The following is a 24,031-nucleotide window of genomic DNA, read 5'->3' as shown; positions in this document are numbered from 1 at the left end:
GGAGAAGGGACCCGCTCCTCGGCCGGAGGCTCCAGCCCCGCCCCTTCCCGGGGACGCCGTGGCCCAGCTTCGGGCGCCGCTCGTCCCACATGTCGCAGGCTGAAATTTCCTTCGTTGGAATCACGATGAAGTTACTTTACCGGAATATTGCTGTTTTGTAAAATGTTTCATAGCCTGTGGCACATTATATCTGCCTCATCGCTTAGTCCCCAGGTAGTTGCTGTGTTAACGAAAATTTACTGATTGGGAATTGTCAGCCGGTGTTTATGTAATAGCCCTCTGCTAACTGCGCAGCCACTGGCCACACGTGACTAGTTAATGAAGATTAAGTAATAGTTAAATATTCTGTTCTTGAGCAGACTTGCTACAGTTGAGATGGGTCATGTGGCTAATGGCTGCTCTATTGGACAGCACAAATACAGAATACTTACTTCCCCGCGGTGAGTTCGATTCTTGTCCTAGAATAAACAATGTAGCTTCAGGCAGGTTTACCGCTTCCGTTTTTACCTCAGAATCACTTAGCAAGGACTGCACCCATGTGAAGTGTATTTTGGTGTTCTCTTTTGCAGACTCACCAAACTTTGGAGTAATAGTGTAGATAAAAATGCCGATTGGATGCAAAGAGAGGCCAACTTTTTTTGACATTTTTAAGACGCGATGCAACAAAGCAGGTATTGACAGTTTTTTTTTTTTTATATCATCAATATGTAAATTGATCGTTTACATAAAGAAAAATGTTTTCAGAAAAAATGTGTAATTATGCATGCTTGTTGAAAAGAATCCAGTGCTTCACGTTTTTGTTTACACCATAAACTGTGCTTTATGAAGTCATAAATCAGAAAAGTAATCATTTACAGTTAACCAAATGATCGGTGTAGAACCTGTGGTGGATAAAGAGGAAACTGGCCCCTTGATGAGTAGAACTGTTTCTAAAGCGGAGACTTTCTAGCAAATCAGAAGCATTAGTAACATAATAGCAGAAGTTGTCCAACTTTTTGGTCTCAGTTCTCCTTACACTCCTAAAATGATTGAGGACTAAGAGCTTTTGTTTATGTAGGTTACCATATTAGAAGTTAAAACTAAGAACTTTTAAAAATATTAAGATAATAGCAAAGATAAACTCATTGCATATTAACATGAATAATATGTTTATGAAAAACAACTTTTCCAAGAAAAATGTGAGGAGTGACATTATTTTAAAATTTTGCTGTTCTCTTTACTGTCTGACTCACTAGAAGATAGCTGGATTCTCATGCTCATTTCTGCATTTAATTCTTTACAATATGTTGTTTTGATAGAAGTATATGAAGAAAACCATACCTTACACAGAAAGTGTAGTTAGAAAAAGGAGTATTCTTAACTGTTTTCACTTTATTGTGGGTAGTTTTCTTTGGTGTCATACCATACTTAAGTGGGAGTTTCTTAAAAGTTGCAATGTGGAATCTGAAACCATGTAATGAATTTTTTGTACTCTTTTTACATTAAATTCAATTAGTCTTTCTTGCTCATGAATAAATCTTTTACCCATGTTGTGACATCATCCATGGTTTGATTATTTGAAAAATATTGATGTTCTGAATTACACAAATATTCCAAATATTGACAAATTCCATTAGACGTTATTAAAAAATCACATTGGTTACTTCACTGATCTCATCAGAAAAGTCTCTTCAGGTTGGGAAGATGTCAAGCTCACAGAGAACAAAGTTCTAATTCTCATTTGAAAACTCACATGTTATCTTTGGCAGCAAACTGTTGTTTTCCCTGCAGTAACAGGCTCACTTCATTCATTTTCAAGAAAATGTCCACCAAATGCCCAACTCAGAATAACTTAGTCATTCTTTCTAGCAAAAATGGCTTTCCATGAAAAGTGCTAATTCAACTGACAACTCATCACATGAGTGCTTTTTCCAAATAACTATTGTACTTCAGTAGGCAGAAATGCTTTATGTGTGCTTTCCATTTTGTCACTAAGGACACTTTAAGTTAAACTTGCTTTTTTTGATTTTTTGGAACAAGTTCATGGTGATGAAAAATATAGTAACTCCTAGTACAATTTGTGGCCACTGCCATGATCAGGCTAAGCTGTCACCTGTTTTACCCACCACTGCTGTAAATGTCAACATTGGGAAAAAGGCAAATGATGTCTAATATGAAAACAGCTTTGACCTTATGGACCCCTTGAAAGGGTCTTGGGGAACCTACCCCCAAGTGGTCCACAGGCCACATTTTGAGAACCACCACTTAAAGTATAGAACACAAGAGAAATTTTGTTCTCCTCTCTAACAGGGAATCTATTCCACTTGATTTGTGAGTCTATATGTCTTGTGTACCTATAGATTTGTCACAGCCATTTATGTAGCATTGTGTCTGTGGGTTGCATTCTTATTGTGGATGATTTTTATTTTTGAATCACGAATATAAAAACTTTAGAAGAGCTAATATAGCTAGTAATCTTGTATTGTAAAAAATTTCTCTTATAACTTACTACAAATTCATTAAAGAACAGACTAGTGAACTTGTTGAACTCATTATTGACCAAATAAGTATTAATACATCTTTGTTAACACAAAGGTTACTGACCAGGGAAGCTTCAGTATTTACTTGTATAACAAATCACTGGTGTTAGCTTCTGCAAAAATCCTCCAGTTAATAATGTGTTAATTAGTATGCCTTAAATGTAATTCACAGTCAAAATTTCAAGCATCCTTTTCTGTATCATAATCTTCACTGGCTCATGGGTTTTATTGTGTCACGATTTTTATTTTCCTTACAGATTTAGGACCTATAAGCCTTAATTGGTTTGAAGAACTTTCTTCAGAAGCTCCACCCTGCAATTCTGAACCTTCAGAAGAATCAGAATATAAAATCAACAGTTATGAAACAAACCCATTTAAAACACCACAAAGGAAACCTTATCATCAGTTGGCTTCAACTCCTGTAATATTCAAAGAGCAAAGTCTAACTCTGCCACTGTACCAATCTCCTTTAAAAGAATTACATAAATTCAGATTGGATTCAGGTAAGTTATGTGATGTAGTTGACTAGGGAAAATATGACCCCAGTAATTCAGACAAACCTGTGCTAAAAATCCGAACTCTGTTGTTAACTATATCAGGTTGGTCAGACCAATCTCTCTGGCCACACTTTCCTCACCTGAAAAATGGAAATGATTAAAATACTACCTAGGTTTAGATTAAATAAAATAATGTAAGTCCTTGATAAATGTTCCTTTTTGTCCTTCCTTTGATTAATATATCCTGCCCCCTGAGACTTGCTAAATTATATCTTTCCTATACAGAAAAACCTAGGGCTTGTTTTGATGTTGAACTAAACTGTATTTTTGCAGGCTGTCACAGAGGACAGAGGTGTTTTTTTTTTTTTAACAATAGCTATAATGTCTTTTGATTTGGTAGCACTTTCTCTGGCCTGTATGCCAGGTGTTTGCAACTTATCATATAAGAAGATTATATATTTATCACTTGCTTGATTTAAGTAACAAACTCTTTCTTTGGAGTATTACTCTCTAGTAAGAGGAGCTAACAGTATACAGATTATGTATAGTTTTAAGATTGAGTGTGGTACATGTCAGAAGAAAAGTAAAAAACATATAATGAGAATTAAGAAAGGAAGCATAAGTCGTATTGAGGGCAGTTAAGGGAATAATTCAACTCAATTAAACCTTGAAGAGTAAGTGAGATTCAGAAATTTGAAGACGGAGTAGAGTGGGCATGTTCTAGGCATAGGAAAAACATGAGGAAGAATATGTAGTTTGTGAAGTTAATATCAAGTAATTCAGACTGGAGTGTTGTGTGTTTGAAAAGGACTAGTAAACAACTTGAGGCTTTAAAAAAAAAAAAAGCAGATCGGTGGCAGACATTGAATGCTGGGCTAAAGAAATTAAATTTATTTGATAAGTTGTTGGACAGAGAAAGCAAATGTAAATTTAATCATGCTACTTCCTGCTTCAAACCTATGATTACCTCCTTTTGCCCTCATGATAAAATGCAGACTCTTTAATATGATCTACAAGGTCCTTTATAATTTGTTCTCTCATTAATGCTTGCCTCATCTTGCCATAATTTCCTTCTTACACACTCTCAGTTCAGTGATACTGAATTTTGTTTTTTTGGAACTACTATGCTCTGTGGCTCTTTACATATTGTTACCACTGCCTAGTGCTTACTTTTTAAGCTTTTGCCTAGCTAACTGACACTCATCTTTCAGATCTTGACTCATCTCTCTGCTCCTAGGAAGTATTCTCTGTTTCACTTACTTAGCTTCTAGTGAAGAAATCTTACATAAGCAATTGTCCTATGATAAGTACTATGAAAGAGGAAACTGATGGTATTAGGAAGCACACACATGAAAGGGGGTGTAGGTAATGGGCAAAGATTTTCTTACATGTTATTGCATACCTAATGGCATACATAGTAGGTGTTCAGTAAGTATTTGTAGAATAAATGAATATCTTGTTTAGAAAGCCTAAAGATTTGGCAGCTGTCTTTGGAGATGTGCTTTTCAAAATGTGATGCCTGGACCATTAGACTCTCCTGAAGTGCTGATGGAGAAGGACAATTTCAAGCACTTCTCTGAATCTGTTAAATTAAAATCTCTGGAAATAGAGGTTATGATGGTACATTTTAAACTAATTGGCGACTCATAGAAGACAAGACTGCAGGCAGGGAGATCAGCTAGCAGACACATATATAATGTTCCAGGTGATGGGAGGCAAGTGCCTGAGTTAGAATAGTGGTCATGAAAGTGGATATGGAAGGTAGAAATAGGGGACCCTGCAGTAACCTCAATACAGACAATTCACAAGAAAGGATCAAATCACAGGTGCAGGGCATGACTGAGAACATAGTGGTGACATTCGTAGAAATAGTAAGCTCTAGGGGAAAAGCCGGTTTGAGAGGGAAGAGGTTTGAAAGGATTGAAAAAAAGGTAGGTTTGAACTGCAATTTTAGGTAGTATTGGGATGTGAAAGTGGCGATGTCCTGAGAACTTTTGGGAAATATAAGTCTGAAGCTAAAGAAAGAATACAGGTGGGAGAGAAAGCTGTAGGAATCAGCTCTGTTTGAAAAGTGAAAAAGTCATTATATCTGGTGAGAAAATTGATCATGATGAGGGCTAGATAGAGCCTTAGGGAATGTGAAACAAATGAAATGTGGAAATCATCCATTTGAGAAAGGGAATCATCCATTCAGTAAACATCCTCTGCTTACTTTGTGCCTAGTAGCTTGCTTGGCATTAAGGATACAAACATGAATAAGATGGCCTTTGACCTCTGGACCTCAGTCCTGTATGAGAGAAATTATACAAATATGCTGGTTGGTGTATGTTATAATAGGAGCATGTACAAAGAACTGTGTTGTGGGCATAGCAAAGGAAACAGCCATCTGTCTTAGTGTGGTCAGGAAAAGCTCTGTAAAATGACATATACTGAATCAACTGATCCTTGAAAGACATACCTAGAGTTGGTGGTTTATTTACTAATTGTAATCTGCTGGGGTTGGTCTTTCTATAACCAGGGAAGGATAGGAATGAATTAATAAGCCTGCCCTGTGGACTCGCAGCAGAAGCATTAACTTTTTTAAGCTTATAGTGCATTAATAATTCTGTTGACTAGTCTCTTAAGACCTTTTGCTTTTAAGTTTACTTTAAATACAGTATTGAAATGTAAGACTTAAGCTATTTTCTCATCTACTTAGCTCACTTCTAATATCTAAAATATTTTTTAAAAATTATCCATTAAATTCCATGAGGAAGTTTGCTGTTTTTTCTTCTCATAAGTCTTTCCTTTTGCATAAAATCACATAAGTTTATTTTAACCATCATTTTGCTTATTATGAGATTCTCAAGTTATTTGGAAAATATTTATTAGGATGTGAACTTTGTTTTACCTGGTTCTTTTTTTTTTTTTTTTTGCTTTTATTTCTTACAGTTTCTATTCTTTTGTGTTTTCTTTTTATTTCTGAGCCAGTATTGATACCTTTAGTTAACTAAAGTCCTGTGTTTACATTAAGGTTCATTTTTTTGTATAGTTCTTTGGCAAATGTGTAATGTCATATACTCACCATTACAGTATATACAGAATAGTTTCACTGCCCTGAAAAGCCCCTGTGTTCCACCTCTTCATCCTTCCTTGCCCCTAAACCCCTGGAAACCACTGATCTTGAACTGTATTCAAAGTGTTTTATGCATTTATATAAATAAATGTTGAATGGAGTCAGACATCCTTTGAGACATCACTTTTTGGAAAGGAATTCACTTCAGACTGAATTCCCCATATATTCTCCTTCCAGTATAGATGAGACTTGTTTTTAACTTCTTCTACAGAATAAAAATCCACAATCCAGAACATATACATCCTCACTGCATTATTGTATGTTTCAGGAACGGATATTGCCAACAGTAAACATAAAAGTTGTTGCAAGGTGAAGGCTAAAATCAATCAACCAAATGATGTTATCAGCCCACCTCCAAATTCCTCTCTTAGTGAAAGGTATGATGAAGCAATTGTATTAAAATAAAGGAAACATTTTCCTATATGTGATATTTTTTTATAGAGATGCATCTAATCATCATTGTGATATTTTGCCTTAGAGCCTGGTAGAGGATTTTCTATTTTAAAATAATTTGCTTTTAGATTGAATCCTTGAATACAATAATTTTTACATTAGAAACATTTACTCTGTTTTTCTTATAACATTTAATTCACTGTTTTTCTGTGTATCTGTGGAATTTTTATGTAACAAAAATAAATGATGAAAAGCAATGCCTTTGAAATATCCAGTTTAAAATAATTTGTATACTGTGAATCTGTGCAGAGAGTTTGATGCTGTCATAGATTCACTTTATATAATTTTTAAATTCAAAATACACGATTCCTAGCACCTAAAATTTGTGACTACTTTATATACTACTTTCAGTGGGGATTTTTAAACATAACTTAGTGGTTACTTAATTCTTCATGAGATAGTTCCTTTTTTAAAAAATAATCTAAGAATATTACAAACTAGTATAATGCTAATTGATATGACTGGGAGTCCTTTTTTAAAATAAGATTAGTATTTTGTTTCTTTTTGCTATTTTCATTCTCTTTTGAATAATTGAGGGATTTGTTCTGTTTCCTTTTAGTCCTGTTCTGCAATGTACACATGTAACACCACAAAGAGAAAAGTCGGGTATGATTAAAAACAAGACCTTTTATTTTTCATATACTCTTAATTCTAATAAATATAAAACTTAGTAATTTTGTCTCTTGTTTTATCCCCAGTGGTATGTGGAAGTTTATTTCATACACCAAAGCTCATGAAGGTAAATAGTTTATTTTTACTGTGTAGTACTATGTAGTAATTGAGAATTTGACAACGGTGTCATAATTTTGCAGTTATGTACCTACTAACTCACATAGGCGTTTGGTAAGTGATAAATGAAAAAAAAATAGTGAATAGAAAAATTCCCAAGCATCTGTTCACTTCTGTGAAGTAAACGGTTTTCCTTATTTCCAGGGTCAGACACCGAAACGTATTTCTGAAAGTTTAGGAGCTGAGGTGGATCCTGATATGTCTTGGTCAAGTTCTTTGGCCACACCACCAACACTTAGTTCTACTGTGCTCATAGGTAATACCTGTGAATGTATATTATATAAGACAGTGTTGATAAATTGTCATCTGTAATGCTTCTGTTAAAAAATTATATGAAAAGATAATTAGTAACCAGATTAGAGAATCTGTCTTTGTTAGGTATGTTACTATTTCAGAATAATTTTATTCAATGCAGTGTTGATTGAGATAAATCTCAAGTGAATCAAAGAGTATTTTGCCACGCTTAGTCACTCGGTCGTGTCCAGCTCTTTGCAACACCATGGACTGTAGTCCACCAGGCTCCTCCGTCCATGGGGATTCTCCAGGCAAGAATACTGGAGTGGTTTGCCATGTTCCCAACCCAGAAATCGAACCCAGGTCTCCTGCCTTGCAGGCAGATTCTTTGCCATCCGAGCCACCAGGGAAGCAAATAGTATTTTAGAGGCATCAAATTAATTTATATACAAACCAGGATTTTTTTTACTTTAGCAGAAATACATTACATTTTGATTCTTCTTTAGTTGGACATTTAACTGTCTTCTTTTCTTGCTTAGATGAAATAATACAGGTTTAAAGCATGTTGAAAAGTAAGAAGTAGTTAACATGATAGACCTTTCAACTGTATTATCTAAATAAATACTAAAATCTACAAGCTTTAGCTTTTAAATCATGATCTCACAACTTAATCTGATTCTCCAAGCCTTTGTGGACAGAATTATCTTGAGGTTAGATTCATCAAACTATAGTTTCTTACCAGTTTATCAGTGGTACTAAGGAAATGTGAATATAACTTATCCACTGCGTTGATTGACCTCTAATTACTATATTTGGATTAATTCATTTTGCTTTAAATGTGTTATTTAACCCAAAAATGCATGTTTCTTTTGAGGTCTAACTGAAAAATACAGAAGTTTTGGGTTAATTTTAGTGTATGATGTATAATACAGTATAGGTAAATTGAACTATTTTTTTTACAGTCCGAGATGAGGAAGCATCTGCAGCTGTGTTTCCTAGTGATACTACTGCTGTAAGTAAATATGACACAGTGATTAAACTGTTGCAGTTGCTTTGAATGCCTTGAGAAATTATTTATCTAGCATTTTTCATTCTTTAATTTATGATTTTATAAGCCTTTGGGAAAGTCTCTAACCTGTTTCTGTGTGTGATTTTCTTTGACTTCCAAAATGAAACTCTACTGTCTCTCTGTTTAAGAATAAGTTGAAGATACTATGTGCATAGTGAGAATTTCTATACTAGTGATTTTAAAATATAACTTTTGCAGATTTTGAAAAGATATTTTTCTAACCATGATGAAAGTCTGAAAAATAATAAGTTTATCCATTCTGGGCCAGACAGTGACAACAAAAATCAAACAGAAGCTGAAAGTCATGGTAAGCCCTTCTGTTTAATTGAATGACTATTCTTAATTGACATCATTGAAATAATTGCTCATCTTTTCTTAAAGAGAAAAAATGTTACTTCTCCTTTCTTTATTACTGAAGGTATTGAGAATAGAAACTAACTTCATTTAGATGAAAATGTTTAAACATCATGCTAGGACAATACTATTCAAAGATGCTATTGTGACCCCAAAACAAAACCCATAACTCAAAACTTAGAGATGCACAATAAGGCTTAGAATTAACAAAATGTTAAGACCTTATCTCTAATTAGAAAGCAAGTATGGTTGCAGATACACCAAAAGTTACTCAATCAGGTTATTGGAATGTTCCATATTCTTCAGTTCAGTTCAGTTCAGTTGCTCAGTCGTGTCCAACTCTTCGTGACACCATGGACTGCAGCATGACAGGCTTCTCTGTCCATCACCAACTCCTAGAGCATACTCAAACTCATATCCATCAAGTCGGTGATGCCATCCAGCCATCTCATCCTCTGTCGTCCCCATCTCCTCCTTCCTTCAATCTTTCCCAGCATCAGGGTCTTTTCCATTGAGTCAGTTCTTCGCATCAGGTGGCCAAAGTATTGAAGCTTCAGCTTCAGCATCAGTCCTTCCAATGAATATTCAGGACTGATTTTCTTTAGGATTGACCAGTTTGATCTCTTTGCAGTCCAAGGGACTTTCAAGAGTCTTCTCCAACACCACAGTTCAAAAGCATCAATTCTTCTGCGCTCAGCTTTCTTTATAGTCCAACTCTCACATCCATACATGACTACTGGAAAAATAATAGCTTTGACTAAAAGTAATGTCTCTGCTTTTTAATATGCTGTCTGTCTAGGTTTGTCATAGCTTTTCTTCCAAGGAGCAAGCATCTTTTAATTCCATGGCTGCAGTCACCATCTGCAGTGATTTTGGAGCCCAAGAAAATAAAGTCAATCATTGTTTCCCCATCTATTTGCCATGAAGTGCTGGGCCCGGATGCCATGTTCTTAGTTTTCTGAATGTTGAGTTTTAAGCCAACTTTTTCACTCTCCTCTTTCATTTTCATCAAGAGGCTCTTTAGTTCTTATCTTACTGCCATAAGGGTGGTGTCATCTGCGTATCTGAGGTTATTGATATTTTTCTCAGCAATCTTGATTCCAGCTTGTGCTTCATTCAGTCTGGCATTTTGCATGATGTACTCTGCATATAAGTTAAATAAGCAGGGTGGCAGTATACAGCCTTGATGTACTCCTTTCCCAATTTGGAACCAATCCGTCGTTCCATGTCCAGTTACTAACTGTTGCTTCTTGACCTGCATAGAGATTTCTCAGGTGGCAGGTAAGGTGGTCTGGTATTCTCATCTCTTTAAGAATTTTCCATAGTTTGTTGTGACCCACATGGTCAAAGACTGGTGTACTCAATAAAGCAGAAGTAGATGTTTTTCTGGAACTCTCTTGCTTTTTCGATGATCCAGTAGATGTTGGCAATTTGTTCTCTGATTTCTCTGCCTTTTCTAAATCTAGCTTGAACATCTGGAAGTTCTCGGTTCATGTACTATTGAATCCTGGCTTGCAGAATTTTGAGCATTACTTTGCTAGCATGTGAGATGAGTGCAATTGTGCGGTACTTTGAACATTCTTTGGCATTGCCTTTCTTTGGGATTGGAATGAAAACTGGTCCATTCCAGTCCTGTTGCCACTGCTTGAGTTATCCATATTTGCTTGCGTATTGAGTGCAGCAATTAAACAGCATGATCTTTCATGATTTGAAATAGATCAGCTATAATTCCATTACCTCCACTATCTGTGTCCATAGTGATGCTTCGTTAGAACCACTTGACTTCTCACTTCAAGATGTGTGGCTCTAGGTGCATGATCACACCATGGTGGTTATCTGGGTCATTAAGATCTTTTTTGTATAGTTCTTCTGTGTATTGTTGCCACCTCTTCTTATTATCTTCTGTTTCTGTTAGGTCCATACCATTTCTGTCCTTTATTGTGCCCATCTTTGCATGAAATGTTCCCTTGGTATCTAGTTTTCTTGAAGAGATCTCTAGTCTTTCCCATTCTGATGTTTTCCTCTATTTCTTTGCACTGATCTCTGAGGAAGGCCTTCTTATCTCTCCTTGCTGTCCTTTGGAACTCTGCATTCAAAGGGGTATATCTTTTCTCCTTTGCTTTTAGCTTCTATTCTTTTCTCAGGTATTTGTAAGGCCTCCTCAGACAACCATTTTGGCTTCTTGCGTTTCTTTTTCTTGGAGATGGTCTTGATCTCTGCATGTTCTTAGTATGTGTGTATAACTGTATAAATGTGTAGGATTGGGTATCGTGTGTGTGTGTGTTTGTATAAAATTAGATTTTACTGCTGGTTGTAGGGCCACAAAATTAATTTGGAACTTACAATTTGATAAATTTTAATATTGTGTTTATTTAGTAAATTTGAGTAAATTGATTGTATAGACGTGGTAAAGAAAGGTTATTAGAGATTGAGTGTGAATAAAAGGCTGTGAGTACACTGGAATCAGTCTTGACCAGAAGAACAGGGCAAGGTTGGTGTCTACCTACCCAAAACTTAGCTAGCATTCAGGATAACTCTTCAAATGCTAAATTATGCATTAATTAGTGTATACTATTTCTATAAAAAAGGTTTGAGAGTAATATAAATTATATGGTTGTGTTATAAAATGTTATTAGTAATACTTATGTTTTAAATTTTAACAGGATTGGAGAAAATGTTAGAGGATTCATTTGGTAAAGTAAATAGCTGCAAAGACCATTTTGAAAAGTCAGTGCCAAATGTCCTAGAAGGTGAAGTACACGAAACAGTTGCAGGTATCTCTGAAGAAGATAGTTTGCCAGTATGTGTTACTAAATATAAAACAAAAAAGCTACAAAAAATAAAAACTGGCAAGACTAGGAAAAATATTTTCCATGAAATAAAAACAGATGAATGTGAAGAAGCTAAAAAGGAAATGACGGAAAGTAAACCTTCATTTGTATCTGAAACAGAACCAAATGACAGTGATCCATTAGATTCAAATGTAATAAATCAGAAGCCCGTTGGCAATGGAACTGACATAATCTCCGGGGAAGTTGTACCATCTTCAGTCTCTGAATGGTCTCAGCTCACACTCTCGGGTCTAAATGGAACCCAGATGGAGAAAACGTCTCTACTGCATATTTCTTCCTGTGACCAAACTAATTCAGAAAAAGACCTCATAGGCACAGAGAAAGAGTGTACCAACTTCATTACTTTAGAAAATTCTTTGCCACATATTTCAAGCATATCAAAAACAGTGAAGATATTAAATATGGAAACAGTGGTAAACAAGACAGATGAAGGGCAGTGTCTTGAATCTCATGAAGATCCCACTACTGTGGGACAGCAAACACTAACTGACTCTTCTCCACATCAGACCATCAAAAAGTCTATCTTCAGGATAAGAGAATCACCTGAAAAGATACTTAGAGAAGATTTCTCAAGTAATGTGACTGATCCAAACTTGAAAGAAGAACCAGAAGACTCTAAAAGTGAATCAGAAATACAAACTATTTACTCACAGACAGAGGATTCTGTATGTTCAAGTTCAGGTGATAATAAGAGCTGGCCAGCCACTACCAAATACACTTCAGTAGCTTTGAAGAGCACAGGTTTGATATCCACTTTGAAAAAGAAAACAAAAAAGTTTATTTATGCTATAAATGATAAAACAACTTACCAAGGACTAAAAATACAGAATGACCAAGAATCAGAACTAACTAACTCTTCAGCCCAATTTGAAGCAAAGCCTTTGGAGGCACCACATACATTTACAAATGTTGATTCAGGTACCTTTTTGTGTGTATGTAAATAGTGTATATAGTTTTATGGATGGTGATAAATTTCTTATTTGAACATGTGTATCTTTCTTTAACCTTTTTTAAAAACATACTGCCTACTTTCATTCTACAATTTTTTTGGTTTTTCTTCTGTCATTTTTTTTTTAATCTATATATTCTATATCAGACATTGTTGTTTAGGCCTTTGATTACCAGTGTTCAGAATCATTCCATTCAAACTTGTTGGATCAGTTTGCATGGTGTATACATATATATACATATGCATATACATATGTATATATATGTATACATATATACATATACATATATATTCATATATGTATATATATAAAATCATAACTCTTGAGACAGAGCATGTGATTGATAAACACCAAGAGCTTGGCTACTTAATTCCTGCTTTAATTTTCAGTATTTGTTATATGCAAGTTGGACAATTCTATAAATATGTTGTGCTATTTAATATGTATTTTCTTTAAAGCATGTGAAAAATAGGAAAAAAAGCTAATTGTTAGCTAAGTTTAATGTAAGGCAGTCATAAAATAGTGACATTTTTGTTGTTACACAGTGTTCTTAAATATTTAGAGGTTACTTAGAGTTATTACTATATCTCGGTGTCAGGAATGTGCATAGTAAAAGCCATTTTTTATTTGAGCAAAAGTTTATTTATTAGCAGTTATTATGTGTGTTCAATCTCTGGGTCGAGAAGATCCCCTGGAGAAAGAAATGGCAACCCACTCCAATATTCTTGCCTGAAAAATTCCATGGAAGGGGAGCCTGGTGGATATAGTCCACTTAGTTGCAAAGAATCAGACATGACTTAACATATTCATACTGTATGTTAAAAGGTGACTTTATCACCCTCTGAGAATATTTTACTGGGTGATAGTATTTTAATGAACAATGGGCTTGATGGAACTGTAGTACAGAACTGTTTGAGATTTAGGTTAATTTCCAGAGGAAAATGTATATATCAGAGATAAAACCAATAAAACAGTGGTTAATGAATAAATAAAATGAGATTAATAATTTTGACTTGTTAATAGATTCAGAAGTGCAATAAAATTAACTAAATATTTGCATATGTAATTGAGATTAAGTAATCTTTCAGGCCCTTCATGTGTAGAACCTGTTTTTAAAGTTCATTTTTTGTTTTTCTTCAATGGGAAAGACTGAACCAAAGGAAGTGGTTACTTTTTAGTTCCTTTTCATTACCTTGATTTTCTAACTCCTGTTACATCAATATTAGCAAAGAATTCTTTTCCAATTTTATTTTCTAATAAAAATACTTTGAATTTTACTTATGGCAGCTAGCTACATACTAATTTTAATTGACTTGATAAATATTACTAAAAAATACTAGGTCCTCTGTATCTTTAGTTGGGAAATGTAGTAACTTCAAAATAGAGAATATTTAGAATTCTTTCTTTTAAACTTGACATTCACTTCTTGATTTTCATGTAATTCTTGTTTTAGACAGTATCTTTTTAACTTAGTGGAAAATATTTAGTGAATGTGATTAATAATACTTGAATTTTATCTTGTCACTTTGTGTCTTCATGCTTAGGTTCATTGCATTCTTCTATCCAAAAAAACTGTTCACAGAATGATTCTGAAGAACCAGCTTTGTCTTTAACCAGCTCTTTTGGGACAGTTCTGAGAAAATGTTTTAATAATGAAAGCAGTTCTTCTAATAATAACACAATATCTCAGGATCTTTATTGTAAAGAAACAAATGTTAATAAGGAAAAATGGCAGTCATTTATAACCACAAAAACTGATTATGTGTCATGCTTGCAGGACAAGCATTGTGAAGATAATCCAAAAGGCCAAGGTGTTTCAGATATAAAGGAAAAAGTCTTGCCTATAGTATGTCGCCCTGAATTGCCACATTCAGAGGAATGTAGTGATACTGTCTTCCAATTCCAGGAAAGTTTTTTACATGACCATGATAATACCACCATTTTAACTCCTAGCTCCAAGGATCTTCTGTCAAATCCAGTTGTGATTTCTAGAGGAAAAAAATCATATAAAATGTCAGAGAAAATAAAATCTAAGAATTGTGAAGCAGGTTTTGAATTAACTAAATATATTTCCATGGAAGAGAATCAAGAAACATGTGTTTTAAATGAAAATTCTAAGAAAGCGGAGATGTTGTCACCTGAAAAATATATAACAGGAGCATCACCTGTGAAAGTACAATGCTACCAAAATACGAATCTCACAGTCATCCATAAAGACCAGGAAGAAACTACTTTAATTTCAAAAAGAACTGTCAACCCAAACTCTGAAGAACTTTCCCCAGACAATGAAAATAATTTTATCTTTCAAACAACTAGTGAAAGAAATATTCCTATTTTAGGAAACATTAAGGAAGTTCATGAGGCAAACCTCAGTTGTTTAAAAGAACCTGTTCTCAAGAACTCTGTCATAGTAACAAGTATAGATATGGATGGTGGACAAGCAGCCAAAATGTCCATTACAAAAGATTCTGTCTCATCAAATATAGTCCATGGTCTTATAGAGAAGAATAGAAATAGCATAAAGCAACAACCAAAGATGACTCTAGGTCAAGATTCAAAGCCAGATGTATCCTTAGATACAGATACAAAATCAAACAGAAATAACTTTTGCAGGGACAAATGGGCAGGACTCTCAGATTTGACTTCAAGTCACAGTTTTGGAAATGGCTTCAGAACAGCTTCTAATAAAAAGATAAAACTCTCTGAACACAATATTAAGAAAAGCAAAATGCTCTTCAAGGATATTGAAGAACATTATCCTGCTAGCTTAGCTTGTGTTGAAATTGTAAAATCATTAGAAAATCAAAGGGAAGGAGGCCGACCTCATGATCATGATTCACAGTCAGTTGATACAGTGTGTGGGTATGTGCAGAGTGGCGCTGTTGTTTCTGATGGTGAAAACAGTCACACAACTCCTCCAGTTTTATCTTTAAAGCTAGACTTCAATTCAAACCATAATTTAACACCCAGCCAGAAGGCAGAAATTACAGAACTTTCTACAATATTGGAAGAATCAGGAAGTCAGTTTGAATTTACACAGTTCAGAAAACCAAGCCACATATTACAGAGTAATCCATTTGAAATGCCTGAAACCCTGATAACTGTCTTGAATACCACTTCTGAGGAGCAGAAAGATGTTGATCTTCATCTCACAACCAGTGCCCCATCTCTCAGTCATGTAGATAGCAGCAAGAAATGTGAAGGTTTAGTTGGACATGAGCAAAAGTTCATCTGCTTATCAACAACCAACTGTAACAAAAGTGTTTCTGGTTATTTAACAGATAAAAGTGAAGAGGAGTTTAGGGGCTTTTATTCAGCTCGTGGCACAAAACTGAATGTTTCTAATGAAGCATTGCAGAAAGCCATGAAACTATTCAATGACATCAAGAAAGTTAGTGAGAAAACTCCTGCAGAAGTAGATCCAGAAAGTTTCTCTTCAAGTCAGTGTAACGATTCTGATGTTTCTGTGTTTAAGGTAGAAAATTATAGCAGTGATAAAAATTTAAGTGAGGAAAATAATAAATGCCAACTGATACTCCAAAGTAACTTTGAAATGACCACCAGTAGTTTTGTCAAAGAAAATACTGAAGATTTCAAGAGAAATACTGAAAACAAAGATAACAAATGTGCTGGGTTTGTTTGTAATTTAGGAGAATCTGATGGCTGTGCTTCAAGTAAAAATGATACAGTTGATGTTCATAAAGACAAAAGTGGCTTACCATATACTGATCAACACAACATACATCTGAAACTGTCTCATCACTTTATGAAGGAGGAAAACATTCCAATTAAAGAAGGTTTGTCGGATTTAACTTGTTTGGAAGTTATGAAAGCTGAAGAAACATTTAATAAGTCAAATAAAAAGGAGCCAATTGCTAATAAGATGAGGCAAAATATAAAAGATTTTGGTGTTTTTGATTTGTCCTTTTGGACTGCAAGTGGGAAAAACATAAGGGTCTCTAAGGAGTCTTTAAATAAAGTTGTAAATTTCTTTGATGAAAAATGTACAGAAAAAGAATTGAATAATTTTTCAGATTCCTCAAATTCGGAATTACTTTCTGGCATAAATATCAACAAAATGGACATGTCAAGTCATGAGGAAACCAGTATGTTCAAAAACAAAATGTTGAAAGAAAGCAGCCCAGCTGGTTTTGAAAATCAAATACTGACACTCCAGCAAAGAGAAAAATGTGAACTCAAAAAGATCAAAGAACCAACCATGTTGGGTTTTCATACAGCTAGTGGGAAAAAAGTAAAAATTACCAAAGAATCTTTGGACAAAGTGAAAAATCTTTTTGATGAAACAAAGCAAGACAATAGTGAAGTGACTGATTTTATCCATCAAGGGGCAAAGATGCTAAAGGACAGAGAGGTTTGTAAAGAAGAGCTTGACTTAGCATGTGAGATAGGTAAAGTAACTGCCCCAAAGCATGAAGAGATGCAGAATTCTCTAGAGGAGAAAAAGCTTGTTTCTGAGGAGACTGCCATGCCACCCAGGTTCTTAACTGATCATTTACACAAACAAACTGAAAATCTCCACATACCACATAGTATCTCTCTGAAAGTTAAAGTACATGAAAATATAGAAGAAGAAACAGCAAAAAGTCCTATAACTTGTTACACAAACCTTTCCACTTCTTCAGCCATTGAAAACTCAGCTTTAGCGTTTTACACAGGACATGGTAGAAAAATTTCTGTGAGTCAGGCTTCACTACTTAAAGCCCAGAAATGGCTTAGAGAAGGAGAATTGAATGATCAACCAGAAAAAATAAATTCCTCCAAAACTATATGTTTAAAGGAATATACTGGGGATTATGTAGGAAATCCTTCATGTGGAAACAGTTCAAACAGTATCATAACTGAAAATGACAAAAGCCTCTCTGAAAAGCAAGATTCAACTTCCTTAAACAACAACATGCCTAACAGCTATTCATGTCATTCTGATTTTTGTCATTCCAGTGAGGGATGTAATAAATCAGAGTATCTCTCAAAGAATAAAATTGATAATTCTGGTATTGAGCCAGTAGTGAAGAATGTCAAAGATAGGAAAAACAGTAGTTTTTCTGAAGTAATACCCACCATAAGAGAAGCAAACATAAACCCACAAGCTTTAGACAAAGATAGTTGTGTTCTGAAACTTGTGACTAAGTTTTCACCATGCAAAAATAAAAAGACAGCTGTTGAAGTGGCCTTATCTAATTCAAATAAGTTTGAGACTGAACCACCTGCATACAGTACAGCAAGTGATCAAATAGTCTTTGTTTCACATGAAACAACAGTGAGAGAGAGGTTTACAGACAACCTCAGGAACATAACTAAGCAAAACATTGAGACTAAATCAGGCACTGACCAAACAAAAACTGTGACAGATTCTCATAAGACATTGGGTGACTCAGAGGATGTTATTTTCCCTAACTCCCCAGATAATGAAGAACATAATATGCATTCACATGATGTTTCTCCTGACATTCAAAGGGAACCGATTTTACAACATGACCAAAGTATTTCTGGATTGGAGAAAGTTTCTGAAATACCACTTCGTCATGTTGATTTGAAAACTTCTGATAGATGTAAATTTAACATGGGAAAGCATCCCAGGTCCGTCTCTTCTATGACTGCTTGTGGGATTTTTAACACAGCAAGTGGAAAATCTGTCCAAGTGTCAGATTCTGCATTACAAAAAGCAAGACAGGTATTTTCTAAGTCAGAAGACAATGCCAAGCAACTCTTTTCCAGAGTGTCATTTAAAAGTAATGAAGAGCATTCAGACATGTTCACAAGAAAAGAAAATACTATGACACATAGCCCCCCAAATTTACTATCATCTGCTTTCTCTGGATTTAGTACAGCAAGTGGAAAACATGTTCCAGTTGCTGAGAGTGCCTTGTGCAAAGTTAAGGGAATGTTTGAAGAATTTGATTTAATCGGAACTGAATATAGTCTCCAACATTCACCTACCTCTAGGCAAGATGTATCAAAGATACTTCCTGTCTCTTGTACTGATAAAAGAACCCCAGAACACTCTGTAAGCTCCAAAATGGAAAAAGCCTACAATAAAGAATTTAAATTATCAAACAATTATAACATTGAAAGTGGTTCTTCAGAAAATAATCACTCTATTAAAGTTTCCTCGTATCTCTCTGAGTTTAAGCAAGACCAACAACAGTCAGTATTAGGAACCAGAGTATCACACATTGAGAACATTCATCTTTTGGGGGAAAAGCAAACTTTGCCTAAAAATATAAAAAAGGAAATTGGGAAAACTGAAACTTTTCCTGATCTTGTGAAAACAAATACAGAAATTTGTTCTACTGACTCCAAAGACCCAGAGAACTATTTTGAAACAGAAGCAGTAGAGATTGCCAGAGCTTTTATGGAAGATGGTGAGCTGACAGATTCTGAATTTCCAAGTCATGCGAAACACTCTCCTTTTACATGCCAAAAAAATGAGGAAACGGTTTTGTCAAATTCAAGAATAGAAAAAAGAAGAGGAGATGCACTTGTCACAGTTGGTAAGTGTCTGTTTTTGCCTTTTGGTCTCCCAGTCACTTTTTAAATTGTTAAGTCCTTAATAAGTCTGTGCTGCTGCTGCTAAGTCGCTTCAGTAGTGTCCGACTCTTTGCGGCCCCATGTACTGCAGCCTACCAGGCTCCTCTGTCCATGGGATTTTCCAGGCAAGAGTACTGGAGTGGGTTGCCACTGCCTTCTCCCTCTGGTATGCTAGCTTGTAACAATTAGGAAATTATACACTAAGTACATTTTTCAGACTTTGGTGTGTAGTTTGGTTTCATTCTTGATATAGCTGAATCTGTGTGCCAGGAAGTCATTGGTTGAGTCATGTACACATAGAGATGGGGAGAGAGAACAGTTACAGACTCTGGCTATTAAGAACTTTAAAAGCTGGTTTCTGACTATAGATGTTGGTTAGCTTGCCTTTTTTTTTTTTTTTTCACCTAGCAGGTGTTCTAAGATAAGTTTTTTTTAGTAAATAGTATTCTGGTCTTAATGCCATTTGGACTATGTTCTGACTTCTCTTTTAAATATTTAACAACTCAGTTCAATTATGAGGTTAATTGGATGTTTGATTTTTTTTTTCTTTCTGTTAGTATCTTTGACTAGGGGTAGTCTTAAATAATTAAATCTGTTGATTAGTTACAATTAAAGTAAATGCCAAAAGTAACTCTCCAACTTTTAAGTGAATGATCTGAAGCATGTCAATCCTGTTTAAAAACTCTAGACTCATAGAGTAGCTTAGTTTTCACAAGTCTTCTTATCCAGGCCCTTCACATTATAGAGAAAGACACTGAAGATGGTCAGTTCATTCTTATACTTGGTACATTTTGCCCTTAAGTCATCCTGGTGGATACAGACTTCCTTAATAAAGTATTATCCATGCCACATTCTATACCAAGTTCACGTTACAGGCAGAGTAGTAAGTTTACAATACTTACCTTATTGTCACTATTCTCTAGTGCAAAATTCTGAGGTGCATATGCTAAAGATATTCATAATTCTTTTATAGAAAATAATGTCTTTATTTATAGGATCCTGTTTTGTTCATGTGTGCACTAAAGTAGGTTGGCCTTGTGCCTAGGAGTAACAACTCAGATTTCTACTAAGTGTTTTCAACAGCATCATTGTTTCATTTCCCTCACTGTTGTTAGATATAAATATATATAGCTTAATCAGCTTCTAGAGAAGGGCATGGCAATCCACTCCAGTATTCTTGCCTGGAGAATCCCCATGGACAGAGAAGCCTGGCCGGCTACAGTCCATGGGGTTGCAAAGAGTCAGACACGACTGAGCGACTAGACACAATCAGCTTCTGGTTACTTTATAGTACAAGATCTTGTCAAACAATTAAATCACTTTATAATCGAACATTCAATAAAGCCTTGCATGGACATATTTACTTATTAAATCCTTCAAATTCGCTTCCTTTAATAAATCAAAAAACGTCTGAAAACAAAGTATCAGGACTTCCTTGGTGGTGTAGTGGCTAAGAGTCCACCCTCCGAATGCACGGGGCCTGGGTTCAATCCCTGGTGGGGGAACTAGATCCCACATGCTTCAACCAAGACCCAAGGCAGCCAAATAAACAAAATAAATATTTTTTTTTAAAAAGGTATCTGTTGACATATTATCTGAGTATGGCATAGAAATGCATAACTTCAAGTATGGCTTAAGTTTATTCTAAGCGTTTGAAGAGTTTTTAAATAAGAAGTACGTATTACTTTTGCCAGTACTTTAATTTTGGTAATTTAAAATCTTTTTTCCTAGCCACTGACTCTAGTTCAGGGACCTATATAATAAATCCCTTCTTGAGTGTAATGCAAAAAAAAAAGTTTATTTGAAGAAATTTTTTATTTGTCCTTATTGCCAATAAGCCTGGAGTTACATTAAGTGGCAGTTTATTTTAAAAAAAAGATTATCTGTGATATCTGGTACATCTGTTTATCCCTGGACCCAATTAAAAAGAAGTATTTTAAATGGTCAAAAAATAATAGAAATTAAATTGACATTGAAAAATTAATTATAAAAATTACAAAATTAATTACAAAAATCACTTACAAAATAGAATGTTCACTATTTAAATTATAATTATTATGTATTTTTTACTTAACGCATTGTAAGAGCCAGTACTTTAGTTTTAAAAAATGGACTATGGCTTTTGAAAAATAAAACCGATGTTATTTGCTTTAAAAACATGTATGGGAATTTCTTTTTAGGAGAACCCCCAATCAAACGAAACTTGTTAAATGAATTTGACAGGATAATAGAAAATCAAGGAAAATCCTTAAAGGCTTCAAAAAGCACTCCAGATGGTAAAATATGCTTTTTAATGTGTATCTTTTCTCCTTCTCTAATTACTATACTTAATATTCTTAAAGTTGTTTTTCTCACCTCTTTTGGGTATATGGATAATTGAGCAAGACTTTACAGTGTGGTTTATTAAAACTTCTATCTTGCTTTATTTGTTATGTGAGTTTTTCCATCATACTACCAGGTATAATGTGGAGGTTTTCCATAATTGAGAAATGTGAAATGATACTCAAATAAGGATTTTTAAAATAAAAAGCTGAGAGAATTTAGTAAGAACTTAATAAAATAAGTTTACATCCTAAAATACAGTTGATTTCATAATATTTACCAGAATCGATTATTTAATTGGAGATTGAAAAATAGTGACTTGAAAATTCTGTTATTACTTTATACATTTATTAGCTGGGATTCTTCAGCAAGGAAGGGCTTTCCCTTAATAACTGGGGATTATCTATATAGTTCTTGCTAAAAAGGCATGATAAATATTGAATTCTTTCCCTTTACTCACCAATTTTCAGAGTAAAGAGTAGTTGGTATAATAATCACTACTAAGGGTAGTAAAGGAATTTTCTTCTTTCTCTTTTAGATACAGTTGATTTCTTAGATTCTTATTTATTATATGGATATAAAGTTTAAAAGAACACATTATAAATAATGTTATTTCTTTACAAAAGGTAACATTCTTTTTGATGCCCAAATCATTTCAAATTTGTAAGTAGTGACCTCTTCAAGTATTTCTTAAGAGTTCTTTTTTTTTAATATGCTTTAATTAACCTTTGAACACTTTCTTGCTTTGTATTATCACAGAAAGATTTCTAGGCAGTCATCGTAATTCTTCACCCCAGTTCTAGAGTCCTTAGAATTTCCAGAGATCCTTTCAATGGTTAATACTTTTTAAAACACAAGATTTGAGTGCTAACTACGCTCAGAGCTGCTGGTGTTATCATCTTTTTTTAATGCTGTATTCTTGGTTCTAATAACATTAACATATTTACTTATTTGCTTTATTATCCAGCCAAGATTCTCAAACTTTTTGCCCTCAAAATCTCTTTATACTCAAAGAAATTATTGAGGATCCTCAAGAGCATTTGATTATGTGGATTATTTCTATTTATATTTATCATATTCAACATTAAAATTGAAAAATTTTAGTATTTATAAATATTAAATATTATACTTAAGTCATCTTGAAAATATTAGTTCAGACTTATGCAGCTCTTCCAACAGTGACACATTATACCATCTTAAACAATTACTTTTATTAATGTCACCACTGATCTAATCTGAAAATTTAGTATTGGGAAATTGTAAAGGTAACAGCCAGATATAAGCATTGTACAATTGTCATTTTGTTTAAAAGCTTGAACTTTACAATAGTTTGTTTTGCAGCAAATACTTGTTTTTTTGTAGTGATGAGCTCATTTCATTCATTTTTGAAGAAGTATTTGCTGAATACCCAACTCTGAATAAATAGTTTGTTGGTTATGCTTTCAAGTAAAAATGGAATTCTTTGGGGGAAAGTTGATTAGTGCAGCTCACATAAAGTGCATTTCCTTTAGACAGTTATCACACTAAAGTATGCAGCAGGACATACCAGCAATGCCAGTGTCAACAGAGTTAGAAAGATATATATATAACTACAACTACTACTGCTTATTATTATTATTGATCACAATTATTATTAAGGTAGTTTGACAGCTTGGATCCTCTCTAAGGGGTGTGGGTACTCCCTCCCAGTGTTCCATGAATCACTCTAAGTATCACTGTCTTATAGTATATGTATAATAGCTTCAAGTTTACAGTACCACTGTTACTATTAATAAACTACTAAGGGAGATTTAAGAATTATTTGCAGTTTTTGTCCTAGGAACATATATCATAAGGAATATATAGTTAGTTAAAGTTCTCTATTCAAATGTCACTTAAAAGAATTCTTTTGTGGTTAACAATTTGATAATTAGGTTAGATTAATTAGTTTCACTTTGTTTTCAATTTTAAGATTTGCCGTTTTAAATTTCATATTTGGATAAATGGAATGTTTATGTAGTTCATTCATCGAAACTATAGAAATATTTACTCAGGGAAGCCTTATTTCCATCACTGTCTCCTCCATATTGTTCACCAACTTCCTCACTTCCTGCTTATTATATTGGTAACTATTTTTAATGGTTTTTGGTCTATCCTTTTAGGGCTTCTAAATAAGTAAATATGTGTGTGTATATATATATATACATATATATATGAGTAATATGTAAATATGTATATATATATTCTCATTACTTTTCTTTCTCACTCAAAAGATATCAGTGTGCACAGGGCTTTGTACCTTCTTTGTTGTTCAGTTTGAATTTATCTGGAGATAATGCATAAATGAGC

General features: G+C 34.2%; 1 protein-coding gene across 5 annotated transcripts in view; it reads left to right on the top strand.

The window, feature by feature from the left end:
* BRCA2 (BRCA2 DNA repair associated) overlaps positions 1 to 24,031 on the top strand; it is a 51,809-nt gene that overhangs the window by 455 nt on the left and 27,323 nt on the right. For 3 of the 5 annotated variants that reach the window (XM_061133657.1, XM_061133655.1, XM_061133659.1), the window contains exons 2-12: positions 570 to 671; positions 2,777 to 3,022; positions 6,400 to 6,508; positions 7,144 to 7,190; positions 7,283 to 7,323; positions 7,518 to 7,629; positions 8,570 to 8,619; positions 8,875 to 8,983; positions 11,694 to 12,800; positions 14,377 to 19,344; positions 21,562 to 21,657. In XM_061133657.1, coding sequence (XP_060989640.1) covers positions 605 to 671; positions 2,777 to 3,022; positions 6,400 to 6,508; positions 7,144 to 7,190; positions 7,283 to 7,323; positions 7,518 to 7,629; positions 8,570 to 8,619; positions 8,875 to 8,983; positions 11,694 to 12,800; positions 14,377 to 19,344; positions 21,562 to 21,657 — 6,952 coding nt within the window. In that variant the 5' untranslated portion in view covers positions 570 to 604. Of the gene's footprint in view, positions 1 to 86; positions 214 to 340; positions 441 to 569; positions 672 to 2,776; positions 3,023 to 6,399; positions 6,509 to 7,143; positions 7,191 to 7,282; positions 7,324 to 7,517; positions 7,630 to 8,569; positions 8,620 to 8,874; positions 8,984 to 11,693; positions 12,801 to 14,376; positions 19,345 to 21,561; positions 21,658 to 24,031 lie in introns of those variants that run through there. The other 2 variants (XM_061133658.1, XM_061133656.1) reach the window with 2 other exon arrangements.

The sequence above is a fragment of the Dama dama genome, chromosome 30, assembly GCF_033118175.1.
Source record: "Dama dama isolate Ldn47 chromosome 30, ASM3311817v1, whole genome shotgun sequence".
Taxonomy (NCBI): Eukaryota; Metazoa; Chordata; class Mammalia; order Artiodactyla; family Cervidae; genus Dama; species Dama dama.
This window is presented reverse-complemented; position numbering and strand designations above follow the sequence as displayed.